General features: G+C 52.2%; 1 protein-coding gene across 1 annotated transcript; it reads right to left on the bottom strand.

The window, feature by feature from the left end:
- Window positions 1–869: 869 nt before the first annotated feature.
- Window positions 870–17,416, bottom strand: C3H1orf127 (chromosome 3 C1orf127 homolog). The gene is given in 17 exon segments (XM_066266582.1): window positions 870–1,073; window positions 1,610–1,837; window positions 1,840–2,073; window positions 2,224–2,247; window positions 2,250–2,468; window positions 2,471–2,519; window positions 2,521–2,810; window positions 3,224–3,365; window positions 7,375–7,548; window positions 7,755–7,865; window positions 7,867–7,943; window positions 9,787–9,847; window positions 9,925–10,062; window positions 11,146–11,397; window positions 15,513–15,587; window positions 17,057–17,072; window positions 17,313–17,416. Coding segments are annotated over 17 exon segments (2,382 nt in total). The 3' UTR covers window positions 870–885.
- Between the last annotated feature and the right edge of the window lie 2,416 nt (window positions 17,417–19,832).

Below are 19,832 nucleotides of genomic sequence, written 5' to 3'. Positions count from 1 at the left end.
CTGCGGGCTCACGCCTCCCCTCCTCTGCCTCCTGCTCGCTCCACCAACTTCAGTGGCCTTTTTTCTGTCCCTCCAATCCTCCTACTTGCTGACCCTCTGCTTGGATGCCCTCCCAAGCTCTTTTGAGGTCTACCTCCTCCAAGGGGCGCCCTGACAGTCCCACCCAAAGCAGCCCACAACCCACCCCCCATTCAAGTTGTGTGTTGGGTCTTGCAGAGCACTGGGGTTACCTGCAATTGTCCACGTGTGTTTATGTCAGACACCATCCCCGCTTCGTGCATACACACTCACACACAGCACTGGCACTGGGCCCTAGCCACCTTCCCCGAAGCCACGGGCCCCTGCGAGCTGACCCAGGCCTCGGGGAGGTCAAGGCCTCCTTTCCTCCCCAGCCCAGGCTACCAGCCAGGTGTCTGGAGTGGTGGCCAAAGGTTTGGGCCGCCTCCTGCTGGCTTCCCCTCTAGGTGTCAGGCTTGCCCTGGCATGGGGGCTGCTGGCCCTGGGCAGCGGCCACTCGCAGGGGACCTGCCTTGTGGGGGGCGGAGTTGGAGGGGAGAGGGAGCTGGCCTTGAAGTCACGGATCTGATTCAAGAAGGGAAATCATCCGAGCTTTTAAAAAATTAAATGGAGTCAGTAATTTGATTTCAGGGAGAAGCTGAAAACCTCGTAATGGCAGGAGCAGCTCAATTCCGTGCTGAAAAGGAAAAGCCTTAAATGGGGCTATTAAGCTTTTGCTGGGATGGATCTGCCCGGAGAAGGGGGGGGCGGGGGAGACGTCGTCCTGAAGGTAGAGACTGTTTATCAGCCAAGACAACCCTGATTATTTATTTATTTATTTGTTGCGCAGTCCGGGCATCGCTGAAGGCCTCTCTCCTTGGCTGCGTTTCAAGTCCCACTTCCAGCGATGGGTCGACCCAGAGAGGGAGGGGGTGCCCCCCTTCCAGGGAAGCACTGAGTGCCACTTGGGCTCAGGCCACTTCTGGGTTTCTGGGCAAGGGAGTCTGGGAGCGCTGGCATCCCCCTGGGGGTCAACGGGATCACTGGAGCTGTCCAAGCCAACCGGGTACCAGCTGCTGCCATGGGAACCAGAGCAAAGGAGTGGTGAGTCATGAAAACACAGCAGTAACACTCCCCATTCTCCTCCGACGGGGTCCTGTAAAGACCTGGGGTCATGGCCCCCCAGAGGCCCAGGGGGAGGGGTGTCTCACATCATAGAGTCTTATCACCACGACCCCCCAGAGATGTTTAAGCGATGGCTGAAGGCGCTCCACGCTCTCCCGGGATGAGCAAACAGCCCCTCCACCTGGGGATGGGAGCCCGAGCTCGACCACTCTGGACGGCAGCAATAATAACCATGAGAATGGCTCACGGGTTCTGAGACCCTGTGAGTGGGGCCTGCACTAAAGGCTCCGTGTCCACTCCCTCTCTTACCAACAACCCCACTGGAGAGGAATTATTATCATCCCTCATTAACTGATTGTGAAACTGAGGCACAGAAGGGTTAGTACCTTGCCCAAGGTCACATGGCTAAAAAGTGAGGGGACTGGGACTTGAACCTGTGTGGCTGCAGAGCCTGTGACTCCCCCTCCCCCAGCCTGCCCACACTTACCAGCGAGAGGGCTAGCATGCCAACGCCTGGCCATGCACTCTGCAGACAAAAATAATGCCTGGACCCTGCCAACCTCACTCCTTTGAACTTGAGGTCCCTTGGGGCACTTCCATGTCGCACTCTGGCAAGGGGGCCTCTCAGAAGCTCCTCCAATGATATTCTGAAGCTCAGGAGACCTGTGACTTTCAGGACTGGCTGCCACCGTGGGCTCTGTTGGTTCCTGCAGTGTCCCCGGCCAGCAGGGGACGGGTCTCCAGGCTCAGCCAGGCTGGGTAAAGACATGTCCCTGGGAGTTTGCTGCACATGTGTGAGGCCCCCACTCAGCCTGTCCCAGCAGCTGGGGGCGGATTCCAGGCCTCAGGTTCTCTCTGACCCTCCCACAGATGAGGCTGGGGGCTCCATGGAGGCAGAGGCCAGAGGGCTTCCCTGAAGAGTGCCAGGCGGCTGGTGTTTGCTGGCAGCTGCTCAGCGATAAGAACTAGGGGAGGGGGGCACTGCTAGGCCCACCCTGAGCCTCCCCATGGCCCTGAGGCCCAGATTGGCCCTGGGGCCTGGCTGCTGCCAGTACACACTGGATATATTCACTTATAGGGCAGTGACTGTGGCATCTGTGCCCAGGAGGGTGAGTCCTGGCCCTCTATGACCTTACTTGGTTCCGAGGGTGGCAAGTCCAGGTACCTGCTGGCCCCCTTCCCGGTGGCCCCAGTGCCTCCATCACAGAGGATGTTTCCTGGGCTCTCTGAAGGACCAGGGGGAACCCGACACCTCTTCAGCCAGGCTGGCTTCATCAGTGGCCAGAGCTCTTTCCTGGCCTGGGTAGGTCCCCTCTGCGTGAGCTCACTTGCAGCCACATCCCCTGTGACAACACTCCCAGCAGGAGGGGACTTCCTGGTGGATGGGCAGGGTCCTGCCTCAGGCCTTATAGTTCTTAGACCTTCAGTTAGGGTAACAGGTGCCCTTGAGACCGGGAACACTTTGGATTGTTCACACGCCACAGAGATGGCTGAGGGGGGAGGTCCTATGGACCTGAGGACTGTCTGGCTGAAGGCGGGGGTGTCCAGGTAACCCCACTTTTCCAGAGGGAGCCTAGGACCATGATGATTATGCGTTGCTCTGGGGGAAAAGGGAGACAGGATGTCTCCCCTGTTTGCAGGAACGGCCCAAGTTCCTCCTTCGGCGAGGGAGCAACAGAGAGACAAAAAGCATCAGAAATAAGAGGACGGGGCTTCAGCCACCCTGGGGATCACAGCCCGGAAAGGACCCGTGGGAGCTGCGACCTCTCCTCAGTTCTCCAGGCTTAGCTCCTGGGCTCCATGCCTCCGTTTCCCTTCTCTTGTTTGCATGTACTGACTCCCCTCACTGCCTCCTTTGGCTGGGTCTCAAGGCCCTAGGATGCTCTGCACCAGGCAGGATGCTGGGCGGGGGGCCGCCCTCGGGTGGGAGCCCTGGGTGGGGGCGCTTCCTCTCAGGAATGTTCTGAATTAGAGGAGGAGGAGGAGATGTGGCCAGAGGTCAGAGTGAGGGTCCCTTTGGCAGAACGGTAGGGGGAGAGAGAGTCCACCGAGGCCTCGTGGGGATGGGGCCTTCAGAGGGGACTGTGGTGGGAGACAGCACGATGGCCCTGCAGCGGCCTGTCCGTGGAAGGCTGGGGAGGCGAGCTCTGATAAACCTGCTGAGGCTTCCATGGCGGCCGGGCCCGCAGCTTGGAAATGGGAAGAGGCAGCCCAAAGCCTTTCTGCTGGACGGGTCTCATGTCCTGGGGATGGCGGGCAGGGAGCCGTCCTTGGTGTGACAGCTGTGGCAGGCAACTCCTTTCCTGAACCTTCCAGAGAGGAAGCAGAGGTCAGCCCTCCTCCTAAAGAAGCAAAATCCTCTGGCTCCCTGCTGAATGGGCCACACGTGTCCCCTTTTACAGATGGGGACACAGAGGTTTGGGGAGATCAAGTTCAAGCATTGGGTTAGGAGCTGTTTTCATTGGCTCGATTTCACAGGGCTCCGACCTGCAGTCCTTTTGAGAACGTGTGGGTATCAAAAGCTATTTTAGAAACTGAATCATAAAATTTCTGCAAAGAGCACCTGGCGCTGACTCATTGCCCCCGCCTGATGCCACCAGAGGGTTTCATTTTTGACCCATTCCTAACCAGAGACCAAATACATCGGCCCAGCCCAGGAATTACACCCAGCAGGATCGGCCTGATTCTGTGGACAATTCTGGGCCCCATCACTTCTTGTTGTGCATGGGAAAGGGCTCCCACGCACTGTTGGGAGCTTCGCAGCAGCCTGGACTTACCCGCCAGAGGCAGTAGCATCTCCCTGAGTTGTGACAATCAAAAATGTCTCCAAGCCCTGGCCGGTTGGCTCAGCGGTAGAGCGTCGGCCTAGCGTGCGGAGGACCCGGGTTCGATTCCCGGCCAGGGCACATAGGAGAAGCGCCCATTTGCTTCTCCACCCCTCCGCCGCGCTTTCCTCTCTGTCTCTCTCTTCCCCTCCCGCAGCCAAGGCTCCATTGGAGCAAAGATGGCCCGGGCGCTGGGCATGGCTCTGTGGCCTCTGCCTCAGGCGCTAGAGTGGCTCTGGTCGCAATATGGCGACGCCCAGGATGGGCAGAGCATCGCCCCCTGGGGGGCAGAGCACTGCCCCTGGTGGGCGTGCCGGGTGGATCCCGGTCGGGCGCATGCGGGAGTCTGTCTGACTGTCTCTCCCTGTTTCCAGCTTCAGAAAAATGAAAAAAAAAAAAAAAAAAAAAGTCTCCAGACATTGCTAAATGTCCCCTGGGAGGCAAAAAATACACCTCCCATTGAGAACTGCAAATTCCGGCTCACGGGTCAAATGCAGCCCTTAGACATGTTTGCTTTGGCCTGCAGAGGATTTTAAATATATATATATATTTTTAATTAGCAGACAAAATTTTGTAACCAGCTTCTCCTGCAAAATCAGATGATTTTGGCCATACTGGCCCGCCTCCCTACAAAGCCAGAATCTGTTCCAGCTAAGGAAAGGCGCTGTCTTTAGTGGGTCTGGTAATAGCCAGTTCACCCAAGTCCCCACCACTCCATATTGTCTCCCACACTGAGCTTTTCAGCCTTTACCCTCCTATACTTGGGCATGGCTTTTCTTACCCTCATTCATTCATACTCCCTGCCTGACCCCTACAGGCATTTTTGTCAGTAGCCTCTGCTTTTAAATGTACAAACAATAGCCAAACCACCCTCTTGGTTTTTCTTCTCCAAGCGCTACACTGCATTGCCTCCACTGTTCTTGGCATTGTGGATCTGAAACAATTAGAATTTCTCCTATAGGTTCGAACCAACCACTTTTTTGGGGGTAAGGGAGAGAGGAAGGAAAAGATTTTTTAAAAAATCTGTAACCACCAAGCTCAGGCAATCCTGGTGCATTAATATTCCAGCATCTTAGTCACGTACTGACGCAGAGAAATGTTCTTTGCCTAAAACATTTTTAAAGAATTGCTAGCGAAATTTCAGTCCGACAAGCAAGTATTAAGTGCTTACTGAGAGCAAGGCAGTTTGATAAGGGCAATGACGAATCGAGTCTAAACAAGATGCAGCCCTCGATCGCAAGGAGTCCACAGACTGGAGGGAGAGATGGGATCGTGTGCTAAGTATCATAGGAATAAATAGAAAGAGCTAGAAGCTGCATGGGAGGCACAGGGAAGGTGTGCTAGCAACCAGGGGGGTGGGGGTGGGTAGGTTCCTTCTGGCTGTTGTTATTAAATCAATTAAATGAGGAGGAGAATACTCCTTCTCCGTGTAAATCTTTCCAGGGAGGCCAAAAGGTCTCCCTAAATTGTTCTCATTGCTATTGCTGAGCTATTTTTTTCTATTTTATTTACTGTCGAGGACCAACCCTCTCTTCAAAGCCCAGGACAAAGGTCACCTGCTCCTTGATGTCTCCCCCCCACCTCCGCAGCCCCTGCTCTCCATTGTAACTCTCCGGACATTTCTTCTCCGCCTTTCTGGAATGGACACCAAAGGAGGACAAGAACCTGGTGGCGTCCGCTCCCTCCCGAGCCTCCCACAGGGCAAGTGCACAATGAATATTTGTCGGATAAAATCGGAAGCCCTCCCTTTTCAAAAATCAATGTCATCGCTACAGGAAACTGATCGAATAAAAACAGCCAAAATGTGTAAGAACTTTCAAGAAATGCTTCCATTTTTAGCAGACTGCTAGAACTCATCCCCCCACCCCCTGCCTTTTGCTTTGTTTCTAATTCTGAATCGGAGGCTAGATGTGGTAGGCAGTCCCCCTTTTAATCTTTAAATATAGTTCTGAATATAATTACATTTTTATGCAGCACCGAAACATCATATCCTGGTAACGGGGCATTCTTGAGCTATTAACATCTGAGTTAAATCTCCTCCGCGTCTGTCTTCTATTGAGGACAGTTAGGAAGTCGAAGATGAAAGTGATCGACATCGTTTGTGAATTATGTGTATTTCCTTATGCTGTATTTCAATGGGTTTTGCTCCTGGTGGTTTTGCGAATACCAGGTTGTCTAGTAGCTGGGCTTTCACTGAAAAGCCCTTTTAGGACACGAATCCCAGCATCCCCGCTCAGAGGACACACACCACGTTCAGAAGAGGGTTTGTCTCGGGTTAAAAAAAAAAAATAAGTTGCATTACGTCATCTTCTTTGCCAAGGAGCCTAATCCGTCCAGTAAGTGACCCGAGGAACTGTAGCCCACACAGATAGCAGGGCGGGTCCAGATGGCCATGGCACATCTCATGCCAGGAACTCCACAAAGCTCCTAACCACCCCTCCCCCAACTTCAGTCCTCACCACAGGTACCAGCATTCCCATGTTGCAGATGAGAAACAGGGTCAGAGAGGTTAAGTGACTCACCGAGCAAGCAAGCTGGTGTGGCTAGAGCCGGTAATGTCACCATTGAGAAAAATGGTACAAAGGGAACCATTTCAAAACAGAGTTGGGGCCGCCATCCAAGGGGAAAGGACTTACACGTCTTGCTCCTTGAGCCTCTGAAATGTCGGAACTGGGCAAAATAAGCGTCGAACTAGGCCAGACAGTCTTCAAACAACCGTCTGCAAAGTGAACAGAAAGGCAGACCCCCTGACCCCAAGGACTGAAAATCAGAGACAATTCTTTAGCATCGGTAACCAAACGTGGGTAACTTAAGAATAAGTTAGCTTAGCCTGACCTGTGGTGGCGCAGTGGATAAAGTGTCGACCTAGAATGCTGAAGTTGCCGGTTCGAAACCCTGGGCTTGCCTGGTCAAGGCACATATGGGAGTTGATGTTTCCTGCTCCTCCCCCTGTTCTCTATTTCTCCTTTTCTCTCTCTCTCCCCTCTCTCTCTAATAAAAATGAATAAATAAAATCTAAAAAAGTAAATAAATAAATTTTAAAAAAAGAATAAGTTAGCTTATTAGCACCCATAGAAATTCCTTCCTTTCATTCATGTTATAACAGAAAGCTTTATCTTCACCCCATAATCAGGACATATCTTGGGTTTCTGTATCTGTACCCCCAGTTGCATCTTTTTTTTTTTAATCTCAAATACATACTTGCTGCCTCCATTTTGGCTTTTTATTTTTACTTGAACACCACTTTAGACCCCACACCCGTTCCAGCCATTGTGCCTGACACCATTGCTTACCCAGTTGATGTGGGACCTGTCAGGCCCAGGATGGGGAGACTTGTCACAAGAGAAAACAGCACAGGGCAAGGAAGGAGGCCATGCGGTGTGTGCCTGTGTCCAGCCCGCACACCCTCGTGATGACTCCCTCATGCACAGTGACAGAAGCTCTCAACCATCCAGAGGATGGGGGTAGCCACCTCAGCAAGTTCCAGGCTCGGGGCTAACCTATAGAAAGCTTGTTTCCCTGGGGCTCTCTGGGCCACTGGACGCTGAGGTGGAGCGATGAGGAATTCCGTTGCACGTGGCAGGATGCATCCTGTGCCCTGTGGTTATCCTCCCATGGTGCCCACCCTGGCAAGAGTGCCAGGCCATGGAGGCAGAAATAGCAAAGGTCCAATTTCACCGAGTGCCGCAGACGTGCTCTCCTCGTCTCTGGTTCCCCACGGTGACAGTGAACCATAGGAGGAGGGGCCTCCAGAAGGGGCAGGACAGCAGACGCCGATATCAGAACACTGGTCTAGACCCAGGGCACCCCCGTCACCAGGATGCCAACCACCACGAAGTTCCTGTTGTCCGTCACTGTGAAGGTTCTGGATGGGGAGCCTCGGAGGAATTTCAGACTCAGGCTTTCTGTAAGGCAGGAAACCTCTTGTGACTGGAAATCTCTTTTGTGTCCGCCTGGGATTATGAACGAGGATGTCTGACTCTGGCTGAGAGGACACTGGAATGGGAAAGGACACACGACACAGAAAAATATGCACTTTGCAGGTGTGCGGACAAAAGGGTGGTGGCAGGACCTGAACCAGGGGGCCGTGTCCATGGCCAGCACAACACACTTTCTGAATTGGTGACATGAGATTACTTGGTGTTCAGTCTCACTGCCTGCTCTGGAACTTGGCTGCATGAATGAAGAGAAGGAAAAGGCCACCCCAACCCCCGTCTCCAGGGGGTTCTGCCATCCGTGAAGGCCCAGAAGGAAGCAGATGCCAGGAACAGTGCTGCCCTGAGAAGCTGAAGAAATGCCTCTGCCAAGACTGTCCTCAGCTTTGGTGACCTAGCCTGATGCCCTTCCATTACCAAAGATGCTCTTAAGAAATAAAGCTTATATCAGTTGTTTACACTTTAGCAAGAATTTCAGAGCCTGACCTGTGGTGGCGCAGTGGATGGAGTGTCGACCTGGAAATGCTGAGGTCGCTGGTTCAAAACCCTGGGCTTGCCTGGTCAAGGCACATATGGGAGTTGATGCTTCCAGCTCCTCCTCCCTTCTCTCTCTCTGTCTCTCTACCTCTCTCCTCTCTAAAAATGAATAAATAAAAAAATAAATAAAAAAAAAAAGAAAAAAAAAAAAAAGAATTTCACTGTGTCAGCCCTCTCGTGGGGAGCTCTTTTCTAAGGCAGCTCTGCAGCTGCTAAATGAAAGCATCTGTCTCCAAATAAAGGGATTTCATCATCAAGTATCATGATAAGAGAAAAGATGTCTGTGGGGCTCAGCAAGACCATCCCCAACGTCCTAAACTCACCAGGACCCTGATCATGAAGTCTGGCCCATGATAAAATTCTATACAATGTGAAGTCTCAGTCATCTCTGATCTACCCACACAGGATGAAAACTTTGATCCACCTAACTTTGCATATGAAGAGCCTTGGAATTTAAATTTCCTGGAGGTAGGAAGTGGTCTTGCAGATTCCAAGCCTCTGTATTACACCCCAAGCTGAACGAAATAGTCAGTACAGACAGGGTCTAGATCAGGTCCTGGCTTGCTGTCAGATCACAGAACCCTGGAGAGCCTGATGGCCCCTCCTGTCTTCGTTCTCAGACCCCCTGCTGCCCACTGGGGACCTCCCAGGAGTTTGAAGACCTCAGCTTGGAGGCCTCTAGTGGGTGGTTGCACTTTTCATCCATGCTCCACACCCAACCCATACCCCCAAAACACACATGTCCTGCAGGGACAGCAAAGGTCTCTTTGTCCCAAGCAATTCAGAAATGCACCCCCAAGGCTGGGTTACGAGAGGAGGGGTGGAGCCAGCCCTTGGGGAAGAGGGGCCCCGGAGAGGACAGAGCACAGAGGGGATGAAGAGATGAAACTGGGGAGGGTGGACATTCGGGGAGCCCCTGGGTCTTACCCACAGGACAAGTGGTGTCACTGCCTCCCGGCCAGAGCGGCCCCTGGTAAGCTGGGTGTGCTCCCCTTTGGCCGCTGAGACTGCTCCTTCCAGAAGCAAACTCCCTCCCCAGGGACCCCCCCACACTTTCAGACCTGCCTCTGGACTGAACCCCCAAGTGTCACAGGGAGCCCAGGGGCTGGTGCTCGAATGCAACCAGGAAATATTATTTAGCCAGGATATTTTTAGCAGGAAGCGAGCTCGGAGCAAATGTCATGTGAGTCGTCTTCTCTTGCACGGCAACTTGGGGCTATTTAAAGAGATGGTAATTACGCTTCTGCCACCATGATCAGGACGCACTGAATGCGTGATTGCAGGAGCCCCTCATCTGCCGTGCGGAGCACTTGACGCTAATGGGGCCCAATTTGCTAAGCTGCCTGCCTAAATCTGTCCGGTCTCACAGGTGGACATCTGAATCAGCATCACAGGGGTGGCACACTGCCCCTCCAGGCCTTGTTGCTGCTGCTCCCAGCAGCAGTTCGAAGGGTACTGTGCTTTGGGAACCCCCTCGTGCCTCCCCTGGCAGGGCTGCTGCTTACCACGGACCTCTTGCCTCCAAAGGTCTTGCTTCCGACGATGGCTGGGGTGGCGGTGTTGATGTCCACATACAATCCCATCCATTTGGCATCTTCCAGAACAGCCACCGTCTCCCCTTGGAGGGACAGCAGCCATGGGGTCTGGAGAAACAGGACAGACTCATAAACAATACTGTCATCAGGGGTCAAAGAGAAGGCACACTTGAGGGGACGCTCAGGAAGGCGACAGGGCCAAGGGGAGGATGGCAGGACAAACAGGCAGGCCACTCTGGGAGGAAGGCAACCCGGACGCTTGTACTCTATACATTAGGGGAGCAGACCCCTCGCAGGAGGGCTTGGCACGTACGTAGTAGGTACACTACGTGGCTGAAAGAAGGAAAGCGCTGTCACTACCACCAGCAATGCCACCAGGCCAGGCACAGCTGGAGTCCTGTTTGTGGTTCTATTTGCCACACTTTAGTGGAACATTGGCAATCGGTGCCTTAAATAAAAGGTGGGTGGTAGGAGGCAGGCAGAAAGAGGTCCTCAGACCCTGTCCTAAGAGGACCAGCGGGAGGAATTCAGGAGAAGACTGACGGAAGGCAAAGCTGACTGCATGTAATCAGAAGGATGGGCAATGGAGAAAGGACCACCTCCTTACAGGAGGCAGCAGGGAACAGACCCAGTACCACCAGCCCAAGGAAGGTCTGGGGAAAGAGCTATATGCAAGAACAGGTGGCCTCACAAAGGAAGGAGCTCCCTGTCATGGCAACGACCTCAGAGGCCCCCTGCCCCGACTCTCACCCACAGCCGAGACCCTCGGGCTTCCTCTCAGCTGCCCTCACGCCTCTGCCTGGGGGTCAGTAGGGGAAGCTTCCAGCTCTGGCTGCTAAGACAAGGGCCCAAGAGAGTTGGCACTGTCCACCAACACTCTCCAAAGGATCACAGAAGTTCTGCCTCACTTTCCCCAAGCACCTGCTCGCAGAATTTTCCAGAAAGCTGCTCCTGCCCCACGTGTGTGCCTGAGCTTCCTAGGGGCACGGAGGTCCTGCAGAACAAAGAGGAAGCAACCTCTCCGGCAAAGCAAGCGGTAAGCAAAGGTGAGTGAGTAAACATTTCTGCCAGAGCACATAAGCGCAAGGCAATTACCCCAGCAGGAGGCCGGCTCGAGAGCCCAGCGGCAGGGCTGTTTGCTCATTAAGACGAGAAAATCATTTATGTTCTGGGACCTGAGTGTCAACAGACCCAGGGAAATGTCGTTGCCTCAGCTGCTGCCCTCAGCCCGACCGAGGGGGCAGCTGGGGTCCTGGGCACAGCTGGCGAGGGGCGGACGCCATCAGAACCTCGGGGAGCGAAGAGGAAGGAATGCGGAGGATGCCTACGGTTTGGAGAGAAGACCAAGAAGATCCTGCATTTCCCTTTGTCACCGCCAAAGCTGTCCCACTGTCCCCCTGTCCCCACACCCCGTCCGTCCTCCGCGCTGCCACCCGGAGGAAGTCAGGGAAGCCCCTGGAGGCAGGGCTTTAAGGAGGAAGGAAACAGTTCTGCTTAAAGAAGGAAAGGAAGACGCGATCAAGTGCACAGCAAAAACGCCGTGCCCTTTAAGGCCCCACGCGGAGGCTATATTTAGGGCCGAGGACATTCGGCAGGACCTCGGGCAGCCTTCACTGGGAGCAATTGCTAATCACCGCACCGAGTTTACGGGTGCCCCTGGGCACACTTAACCCAGGGCAATGAATAGTTATTGCACGGCCTCCCGCTCGGGGCCTGTGGGCACACTTAAACGAGCGCGCGGATCACTGCGAGTGGGCACGGCTCGGGTACACCCTTGGGCACCCTGCGCCTTCAGCGGAGAGAGGCAGACTATTAAATATCCATGTGTCCTGTGCCCACGGCTGCATTTAGCCAAGGGCAAGGCCAGTGAAACGGCTTTAATTAAAACTTAATGCAAGTTCAAGGTGTAGATACGGAAGCATCGACTGCAGAAGTCACCAGGAATGAATCAGTCAATTCGATGAGGTTGGGGGGACAGAAGGGGGGCGGGGAGGGGGAGGGGGACTGGGACAGAGGAGACCTGTCTTCTGTCGCATGCAGGCTGCCCACCTCGCTGCGTCTGTGTTCCGGGACATGGTGCACCGCAGGCTCCCACACCTCCCTTGATGAGGATGCGGTGCATCCAGGCTCGAGAGGCAGGTCATTGGAGACAAAGCAGGCGCCTGGGGCGGGGGCCGATCCTGCTTTCCTCAGCAACTCGGCCCAGCGTTGCGTGACACCCGCAGCACTCGCCCCCTGGCGGCAGCTCCCAGAATTACAGGCCCAGGGCGGAGGGAGAAGTTGGACCAGCCACGGAATGTCAAGAATCTGGTGGCAAGCGTGGGGATGTGGGGAGGGAGTGGGGCCCTGCAATTCTTAAAAGGACCCACACCAGGCTTGGCGTGGTCACTTGTACCACTAAAAAGGCAAGTGGGTAGAGAAAGCCCCGCCTGTTCAACCCCTGCTCCTTAAGGCTGTGAAGCAAAGAATATCAGAGGGGTCTGCCCATCTGCCCAACATGACAGTGAGCCCTGCTCAGGGCTAGAAGGAGCTCAGTTCTGGGAGCCACGTCCCAGGGACTCTTCCTGCCGCAGTGCCCTTGTCTGGAAATTCAGACCATGTGAGAACACCACGTAAGCTCTTCCTGGGGCACGGGTCCATGTCTTACTCAATTTTGTTCACTCGGCACCAGAGCAGCACCTGGTGTATAGTGGGTGTTTAATAAATGCTGTTTGAATGAGCCATGACTCACATAGGCAGCCTTTTCACCCCAAACTCTTTTCATTACTCCTTTTCTCTTTGCTCCCTTCCCTTCCCCTTCTCTCTTCTTTCTCTCCTTGGCCCATCTTCCTTGTACCAGGTAGGGGTTGCCAGGGCCAAGTTCAATATTTTCTTTGAATCACACAATGTCTACAAAATTCAAGTCAACTTTTTAAATTAGGAGATTTTACCATTCAGTTACAGATTTCTGATTTCTCTGGAAAAGTTGGAAACTCTGGCCAGATGGGGCTGGGATAGAATGGAGGTGGCCCTTCTCTGCAGGGACAAGGCTAGCTTAATGGCCTTGGGCTCTGCCGCTTGCCAGATGAGGGGACCTTGGACATGCCCCCTCATCTCTCTCCTTAGTTCTCTCATCTGTAGAATGGGGATTATAATAGCACCCACCGCTCTGTGCTATTTGAACCTTACAAAGCAGTTAGAACAGTGCCCGGAATCGAGTGAGTGGCATAAAAGTGTTTGCTAAATGAATGAAAACGAGTAAAACTTTTTGACTGCCTCCTCGGTCTGGCATACTCCTGTCTGCTGCGGGTTTGGCTCCTGCTGACAACAGCAGTTTTAACTTACCCCCCCCCCAAGAATTGTTTAGTTCGCAGAGGCTCCCCCAGGGCCAGGAGAAATCTGACTTCAAGGAGCCCACGAGGCAGTGAAGGAGCTCATTATTGGACTCGGGAAGAAGCTTCTGTTTCCTTTCGAATGGAGACACCACACCAACTGGGATCTGAGGTCCTTTTTATAGTTAAAATTCTATAATCCTTTCCCAGTACCCAGAGCAGGCAGGAGCATTCAACTCCGAAAGAAAGAACACAAGGACACAATTTTGCAGCTTGGGTGATAGTCCCCATCCTCACACTGTCCCCTGGACCAGTTACTATGAGAAGCTGAGAACGTTAGTTAGTTCTCAAACCTTTAATAATCCCCCCTCACTCTATCCCAGCTCCTCCCAACTTGGTCAGACAAAGCCCAATGGAACCGGATACCCAGCCAGTGCCCACAAGGCCACATCCATCACACCTGCAGCTGCCACCACTCTGCCTGCCCACGCTCTAAGGCTCGGGAGCCACAGCTTCTGGAGAGAAGCCCAACCTGGGATGTCCACTGGCCCCACCCCAGCCTGGACATTGACACTGGACACTTCATTATGTAGCGGTCACTGAGCTCCAACCTCTTCAACCTTCTTTGAACTACTCTGATTTCAAACCTGTAATTTGCTCTCTGAAAGCAAGGCAAAATTCACGAGTGCAAATGAAAGAGGAAAACACAGTTAATAGGCCGCAATTAGAGGTCAGTGACTATTCGCGTGGCAAATATGATTAACATCGCTGACAGGAAGCTGGCAGTTCTCTTGGAAATGAGACCGAGGTGGCAGGGACTTGGAACCCTGCTTCAGCTTCTGGGCTCGGGCAGTTCAGCCCCACCAGGGAAGGCCCCCAGCCTGGGGGACATTTGTGGATTGTAGGAAGGTCAACCCTGGTGGGACAGAACAAGAGCTTGTGCCTGAATGTCCGTTGACAGGTGACAAACATGTGCTCATGCCTTGTCTCCTTTGACCCTCACAGATGTCTCACAAGGCAGGCCTTCTTATCCCTATTTTACAGATGAGGCCACTGAGGCTCAGAGTAGGTAAATGACGAAGCCACAGTGTGTTTGTGTGTGGGGGGATGTGTCAAAGAGGAAGGAGACTGCAGACAGGAAGAGAAAGAGAAGGACAGGATGGCTTCTGAAGTTTCTTCCTCCACTGTGGACCACAACCCTCTTGGGAGAAACTCTGGGCTTGGTCAGGAAAGGGAGGACAAAGAAACGAGGGGAAGAGGAAATGGAGGTGAAGAAGAAAGGGGCCCGTGGGGGCAGTCTGCACTCTCAGAAGCCAGGCAGTGACATCGAAGCAAGCAGAGTGCTCAGGGAGCTACCACCCTCTCCCCGCCCACCCCACGTCAGGCCAGCAGCTGCTGCCTAAATCGGAACACCTGCCTGTCCTCCTGGCCCCCAGAGAAGCATTAGTTCCCCCCTCCGATGGGCATAAACCCACCCCACTGAGTCCCACCCAGCTCTGAAACCTGCTTCTCTGAGCCTTCCCTGGTTGTGTGGGGCCTGAAGTTCATAAAATCTGGGGGAAAGGCCTCTTAAAAAGAAAAAGAACACTAAGATATCTTACTTTTGCTAATTTTACAATCACGTGGTCTCGTGAGCACATAAGGGGCCAGAGGGTGACTGAGGGGCCCTGAAGCTTATGCTCCCTCTGCTCCAAGGTCAGCCAGCCTCGGGGAATCTGGCAGCACCACTTATTTACTTCATTAAGTATTTACTAAGCACCTACTGTGTGCCAGGCCCTAAGGCAAACACTGTCAGTGTACCCCACCCCCAACAAAGACTCTCCCAGATCTAGCAGAAGATGGCTGTGTGAGCAGCTATGCTATGAATCTGGCTGGGAGCTGCAATGACAGAGGCCTCCGGTACAATGCACAGAGGAGGAGTGATCAACTATCAGGAAGACTGCCTGGAGGAGGCAGCATCCGAGCCTGGTTAACATGCCCAGTGGTCTTTTCAGATCTATGCCCAGCAACTCCGAGAGGGCAGTGCCTGGACCTTGCCCTCTCTTCTATCTCTCCACTCTGTTTCTACAGAGGAGTAATGGTGTGGCGCCCTCTTCTTGACCTCTGCGCTCAGGCTTAGCTCCTTCCATCTTAAAGCATGGAAGTGTCTCAAGAGACATCCTCCAGTATCCCTATGGAAACTATTTCCCAAATGCACCTCCTTCTGCCCAAAGCAGGCTGAGTACCAGGCTTGAAAAACGAGGTCACCATCGGGACCAGGATGCAGAAGTAGTCATGTTTGGCAAAACAAGAATCCCAGCGGTCAGGGGGCCCTAGAGATCCCTGTAAAGAGAAAGGACAGAAACATGGGACGAGCCTGCTAAGGCTTCTTCTCTGTGAGGTCAGAGATCACAGACACCTAGATAGAACCGAGTCTGCTGTGCCTGGAAGCCCCCCACCTGTGATAGATAAAAACAGCAGTAACAGGAAAAGGCCTGGAAGGTATACACCTTCAGAATACATCTAGAATCCCACCCCCTCTCTCCATGCTGGTCCCTGGCCTAGGTTTCTGCAGCTGCCTCCTCTCACCTCCTGGCTTCCTCCCTCACCCCTAGTTGTCCATACTCCATGCAGCAGCTAGCAGAATCCTTTTCAGTATTAGGTCAGATCATGTTCCTCCCCTGCCCAAACCTCTCCATTTTTCACTCCAAGGAATACCCAAAGTCCTTGCAAACCCCATGTGTTTTTTGCCCCTCACCTCCTCCAACTCCTCTTCCATTTCTTCACTTCCCTCCCTCCGCCCCAGCCACATGGCCTCCTGCTATTTCTCAAGCATTCCAGGCACACTGCTGCCTCAGGGCCTTTGCACTGGCTGTGCACCCTACCTGGAACTCCCTTCTCTTAGATACCTACCTACATGGCTCACTCCTCCACCTCCTTCAAGTCTTTATGCAAATATTGCCCTCTCAATGAGGCCCACCCTCTCATCCTCTTATCACCTTTATCCTATCCCCTGCTTACTGCAACCTTTATTACCTTCTAACCTGTGTTGTAATTTATTTATTTATTCTATCTGTTGCCGTGTTCCCTCCACCCACCTAAATATCAGTTCCATGGGGGCCAGGAGTGTCAGTTTGGGTCATCACTGCCTCCCTAGTGCCTAGAGTGGTGTCGGGCATAAAACAGTCTCAATAAACATTTGTTGAGTGAGTGACCTACATAGAGGAACATCTCTGGGTAGAGAGATTATGGGTAGTTTTGAATATCTTTTTTGGATTTTCTCAAGTTTCCCTAATTATCTTGTATTGCTTTTTAAGGTTAAAAAAAATTTTTTTTAATTTAAATTACAATTGACATTTCGTATTATTTTGTATTAGTTACATTGCTTTTGTTGAGATTTTTTTTTTTCTTAGAAGGCCTTTTTAAAAAAGCTTACAGTTTTTGTAAATTCTTGACTTAGTTGTGTATTTGATGGGAGACGAAAACGTCATTTTTCAGAAAACGGCTCTGGACGCCTTTCTGTGGGGGCGTCTCCGGCCACACAATTTCCTTTTAAGAGCACGCGGCTTCCACCTCTATCTTTAGCAAGACATCAAGGCTGCGTGGCTGGCAGAGGGAGGCTCTGAAAGGTAGGCAATCGCTGGGGAAATAAAGTGTCGAAGCCAGGATGTGCAAATTGACCTGGATCGTTTTAGTTTTGCGTTCACGTTTGCACTTTGTAAATATTTGCCTGGCATCCTGTGGCTCACACCTGCCTGCTGTCCCCTCAAGTTTATGGAATGCAGCAGGCACTGTCATTTCTCCATCCCCACCTGGCGCTGCCGCCGCCTGAAATGAGAAGGCTCCCGCGGAAGCCACAGGTGTCTCTGACAGCGCCTAAAACTAATGGCCTGTGGCTGGCCGCTGTGACTAATTCTCTGATTATTGACTTTATGATTTTACGCTTAAAACTTCTTTATAATAACACACAGAAATGTTTAATGGGCTCTATCCAGAGCCATAAAAATTACTTATTGAACACACGTTTTAAAACTATTAATCTATTGTTTTCCATTAATAACGGCTCACCGAAGAACAGGCGACAGCTTAATGTGTCCACGGCGTTTCTCCTCAAAAAGCGGCCTTTTAATACATAAACGCTGCTCCCGAGGCAGCCGTGGCTGGCTGGCCATCGGGCCGCGGGTCCTCCCGGGACAGGTTGCGGCCCCACCAGTTCCTGAAGGTGCTCTGTGGATTCCCAGAACAAACAGGGGCTCTGTGAGAAGGTCCTCGTCTTGGAGAGAGCTCAGGAAGCCCCTCTCCTCAATTTCTCTCAGTGCAAAAGAGGAAGGAAATTCCCAAGGCCTGTTCTGCTGCCCCGGATGGAGAACAGAGGGAAGCAGGCAATTTGCACATCTTGTTCCCTCCAGAAGGTTCCAGGTCATCCCCTGCTGGCACCCACCCACTTCCCACTTTTGCTGTTGGCAAGTCCATGGCTGAAAAGTTTCTGTGACACCATTCCCTAGTTTTTGTTATTCTCAGTGCACAATTCCCCCACCAAGCACTAGATGACCCCCCCCGACACACACACACACTTCATGTGTTGTAAGAATCGCCCCTTCAGTCCCACATCCATTATTTGCCTGGGTGGCTTGGGTTTTGGAGCATATCAACACTAGAAAGACACCTCTTCTAGGGTTTCAGACTGTTCATTCATTCAACAGATATTTATTGAGTGCCTACTGTGTACCAGGCAGTGTTTTTGGTTCTAGAGAGAAAGCAATAAACAGACACTCATGGGCCTCGCCCTCACAGACCTATCTCCTGTGGGGAGCACAAGCAACAAGCCCATGGACACCGTGGGAGGTCATTTTAAGTAGTAATGGAGGTTGAGACGCAAGCAGGATGAGACTGTGGCTGGGGGTGGGCTGGGATGACCTTAGATAGAGTCAGGACGGCTCTGTGGAGAGGTAACGTTGGAGCAGAGATCTGAGTGACAGAAGGAACAAGCCATGAGAAACGGGGAGGAGCTTTCCAGGCAGGGGAAAGGCAGTGCAAAGGCGCTGTGAGTGAGGTATACATATAGGCATCTCTCCCTAGGTGGAGGCCCTACCCAGCCAACCACTGCCCCTTACCTGGCAAGTGCAGGCTTCTGCTCAGAGACTGCCTCAAACCCTCCACGTGGTTGCTGGGGACCTACAGGGCCACACAATCTGAAAAACACTTGGCTTTGTTTGTTAAACAAGAAGATACTTCTAAAAAGAAACAAAGGAATTCTCCGCCCAGCCCTGTGGCAGTGGAATGGTAAAGAAGGGGCACATAGGAGTCATATTGTCAGGCTGAGAAGGACTCTTTACTCCATGTAGATGTCACAGTTCACAAAATGTCAGAGGAGAAATGTCTGGGGCTTCCCAAACTTCAGGGTGCCAACAAATCATCTTTTTTAAAATACAGATCCTGACTCAATAGGTCCCAGGTGAGAGTCTGCAATTCCAATAAGCTCCCAGGTCATGCCGAGGTTGTTGGTCCTGGGACCACACTTGGAGCAGCCAGGTCCTACAGGTCTTTAAAATATTCAATACCACTGTATTTTATAGGGGAAGACAGAGAGTACTGTGACTGAATGGTAAGAGTGAGTCAGAGCACCCGCTTTGAATCCCACCTCTGGTGTGTGTGTGTGTGTGTGTACCTGTTGCTTAGTTTCAGTTTCTTTCTGTGAATTGATCAATGATGGCGCTGATGGTGGTGATGGTGGTGGTGGTGGTGGTGGTAATAACAGAGATGATGTGATGATGGTGATGATGGTGAGGGTGGTAGTGATGATGGTGATGGTGGTGATGGCGGTGATGGTGGTGATGGTGGTGATAACAGAAATGATGGTGATGGTGATAGTAATGGTGGTGATAGTGATGGTGAGGTGATGGTGGTGATAATGGTGGTGATGGTGATGGTGATGATGATGGTGATAGTGATGATAGTGATAGTGATGGTAGTGATAGTGATGGTAGTGATGGTGATGATGGTGATTGTGATGGTGGTAATGATGATGATGGTGATAGTGATGGTTATGGTAGTGGTGATGATGGTGATAGTGATGATGGTGATAGTGATGGTGATGGTGGTAGCAATAGTGATGGTGGTGGTGGTGATGGTGGTGATAGTGATGGTGGTGGTGGTGATGGTGATGGTGATGATGGTGGTGGTGATGGTGATGATGGTGGTGGTGATACTGGTAATAGTGATGGTGATGGTGATGGTGATGATGATGGTGATGGTGGTGGTGATAACAGATGACGATGATGGTGCTGTTGCTGATGGTAATGATGATAACAGTGATGGTGATGATGGTGCTGGTGATGATAAAGGCTCCACTGGGGGAATGTAAGACTTGAATGAGACAATGTATACAATGTTCTATACAGGGTGCTCATCACAGAGCTGGTGCCTAAAGAGGACAGCTCTTATTATGATAATTACTGTCACCCAAAGATTAGAGGACTTGTTTTTGGTCATAGAGCCCAGGATCAGGTGCCTAACCATCCCTGCCATCATTTTCCAGCTCTTCACATGACCAAACTGAGTGTCAGAAATATCAAGGAAATGTTGGAA

Source organism: Saccopteryx bilineata, chromosome 3 (genome assembly GCF_036850765.1).
Source record: "Saccopteryx bilineata isolate mSacBil1 chromosome 3, mSacBil1_pri_phased_curated, whole genome shotgun sequence".
Lineage (NCBI taxonomy): Eukaryota > Metazoa > Chordata > Mammalia > Chiroptera > Emballonuridae > Saccopteryx > Saccopteryx bilineata.
Note: the sequence above shows the minus strand (reverse complement) of the source record. Positions and strands in the feature narration are given on the sequence as shown.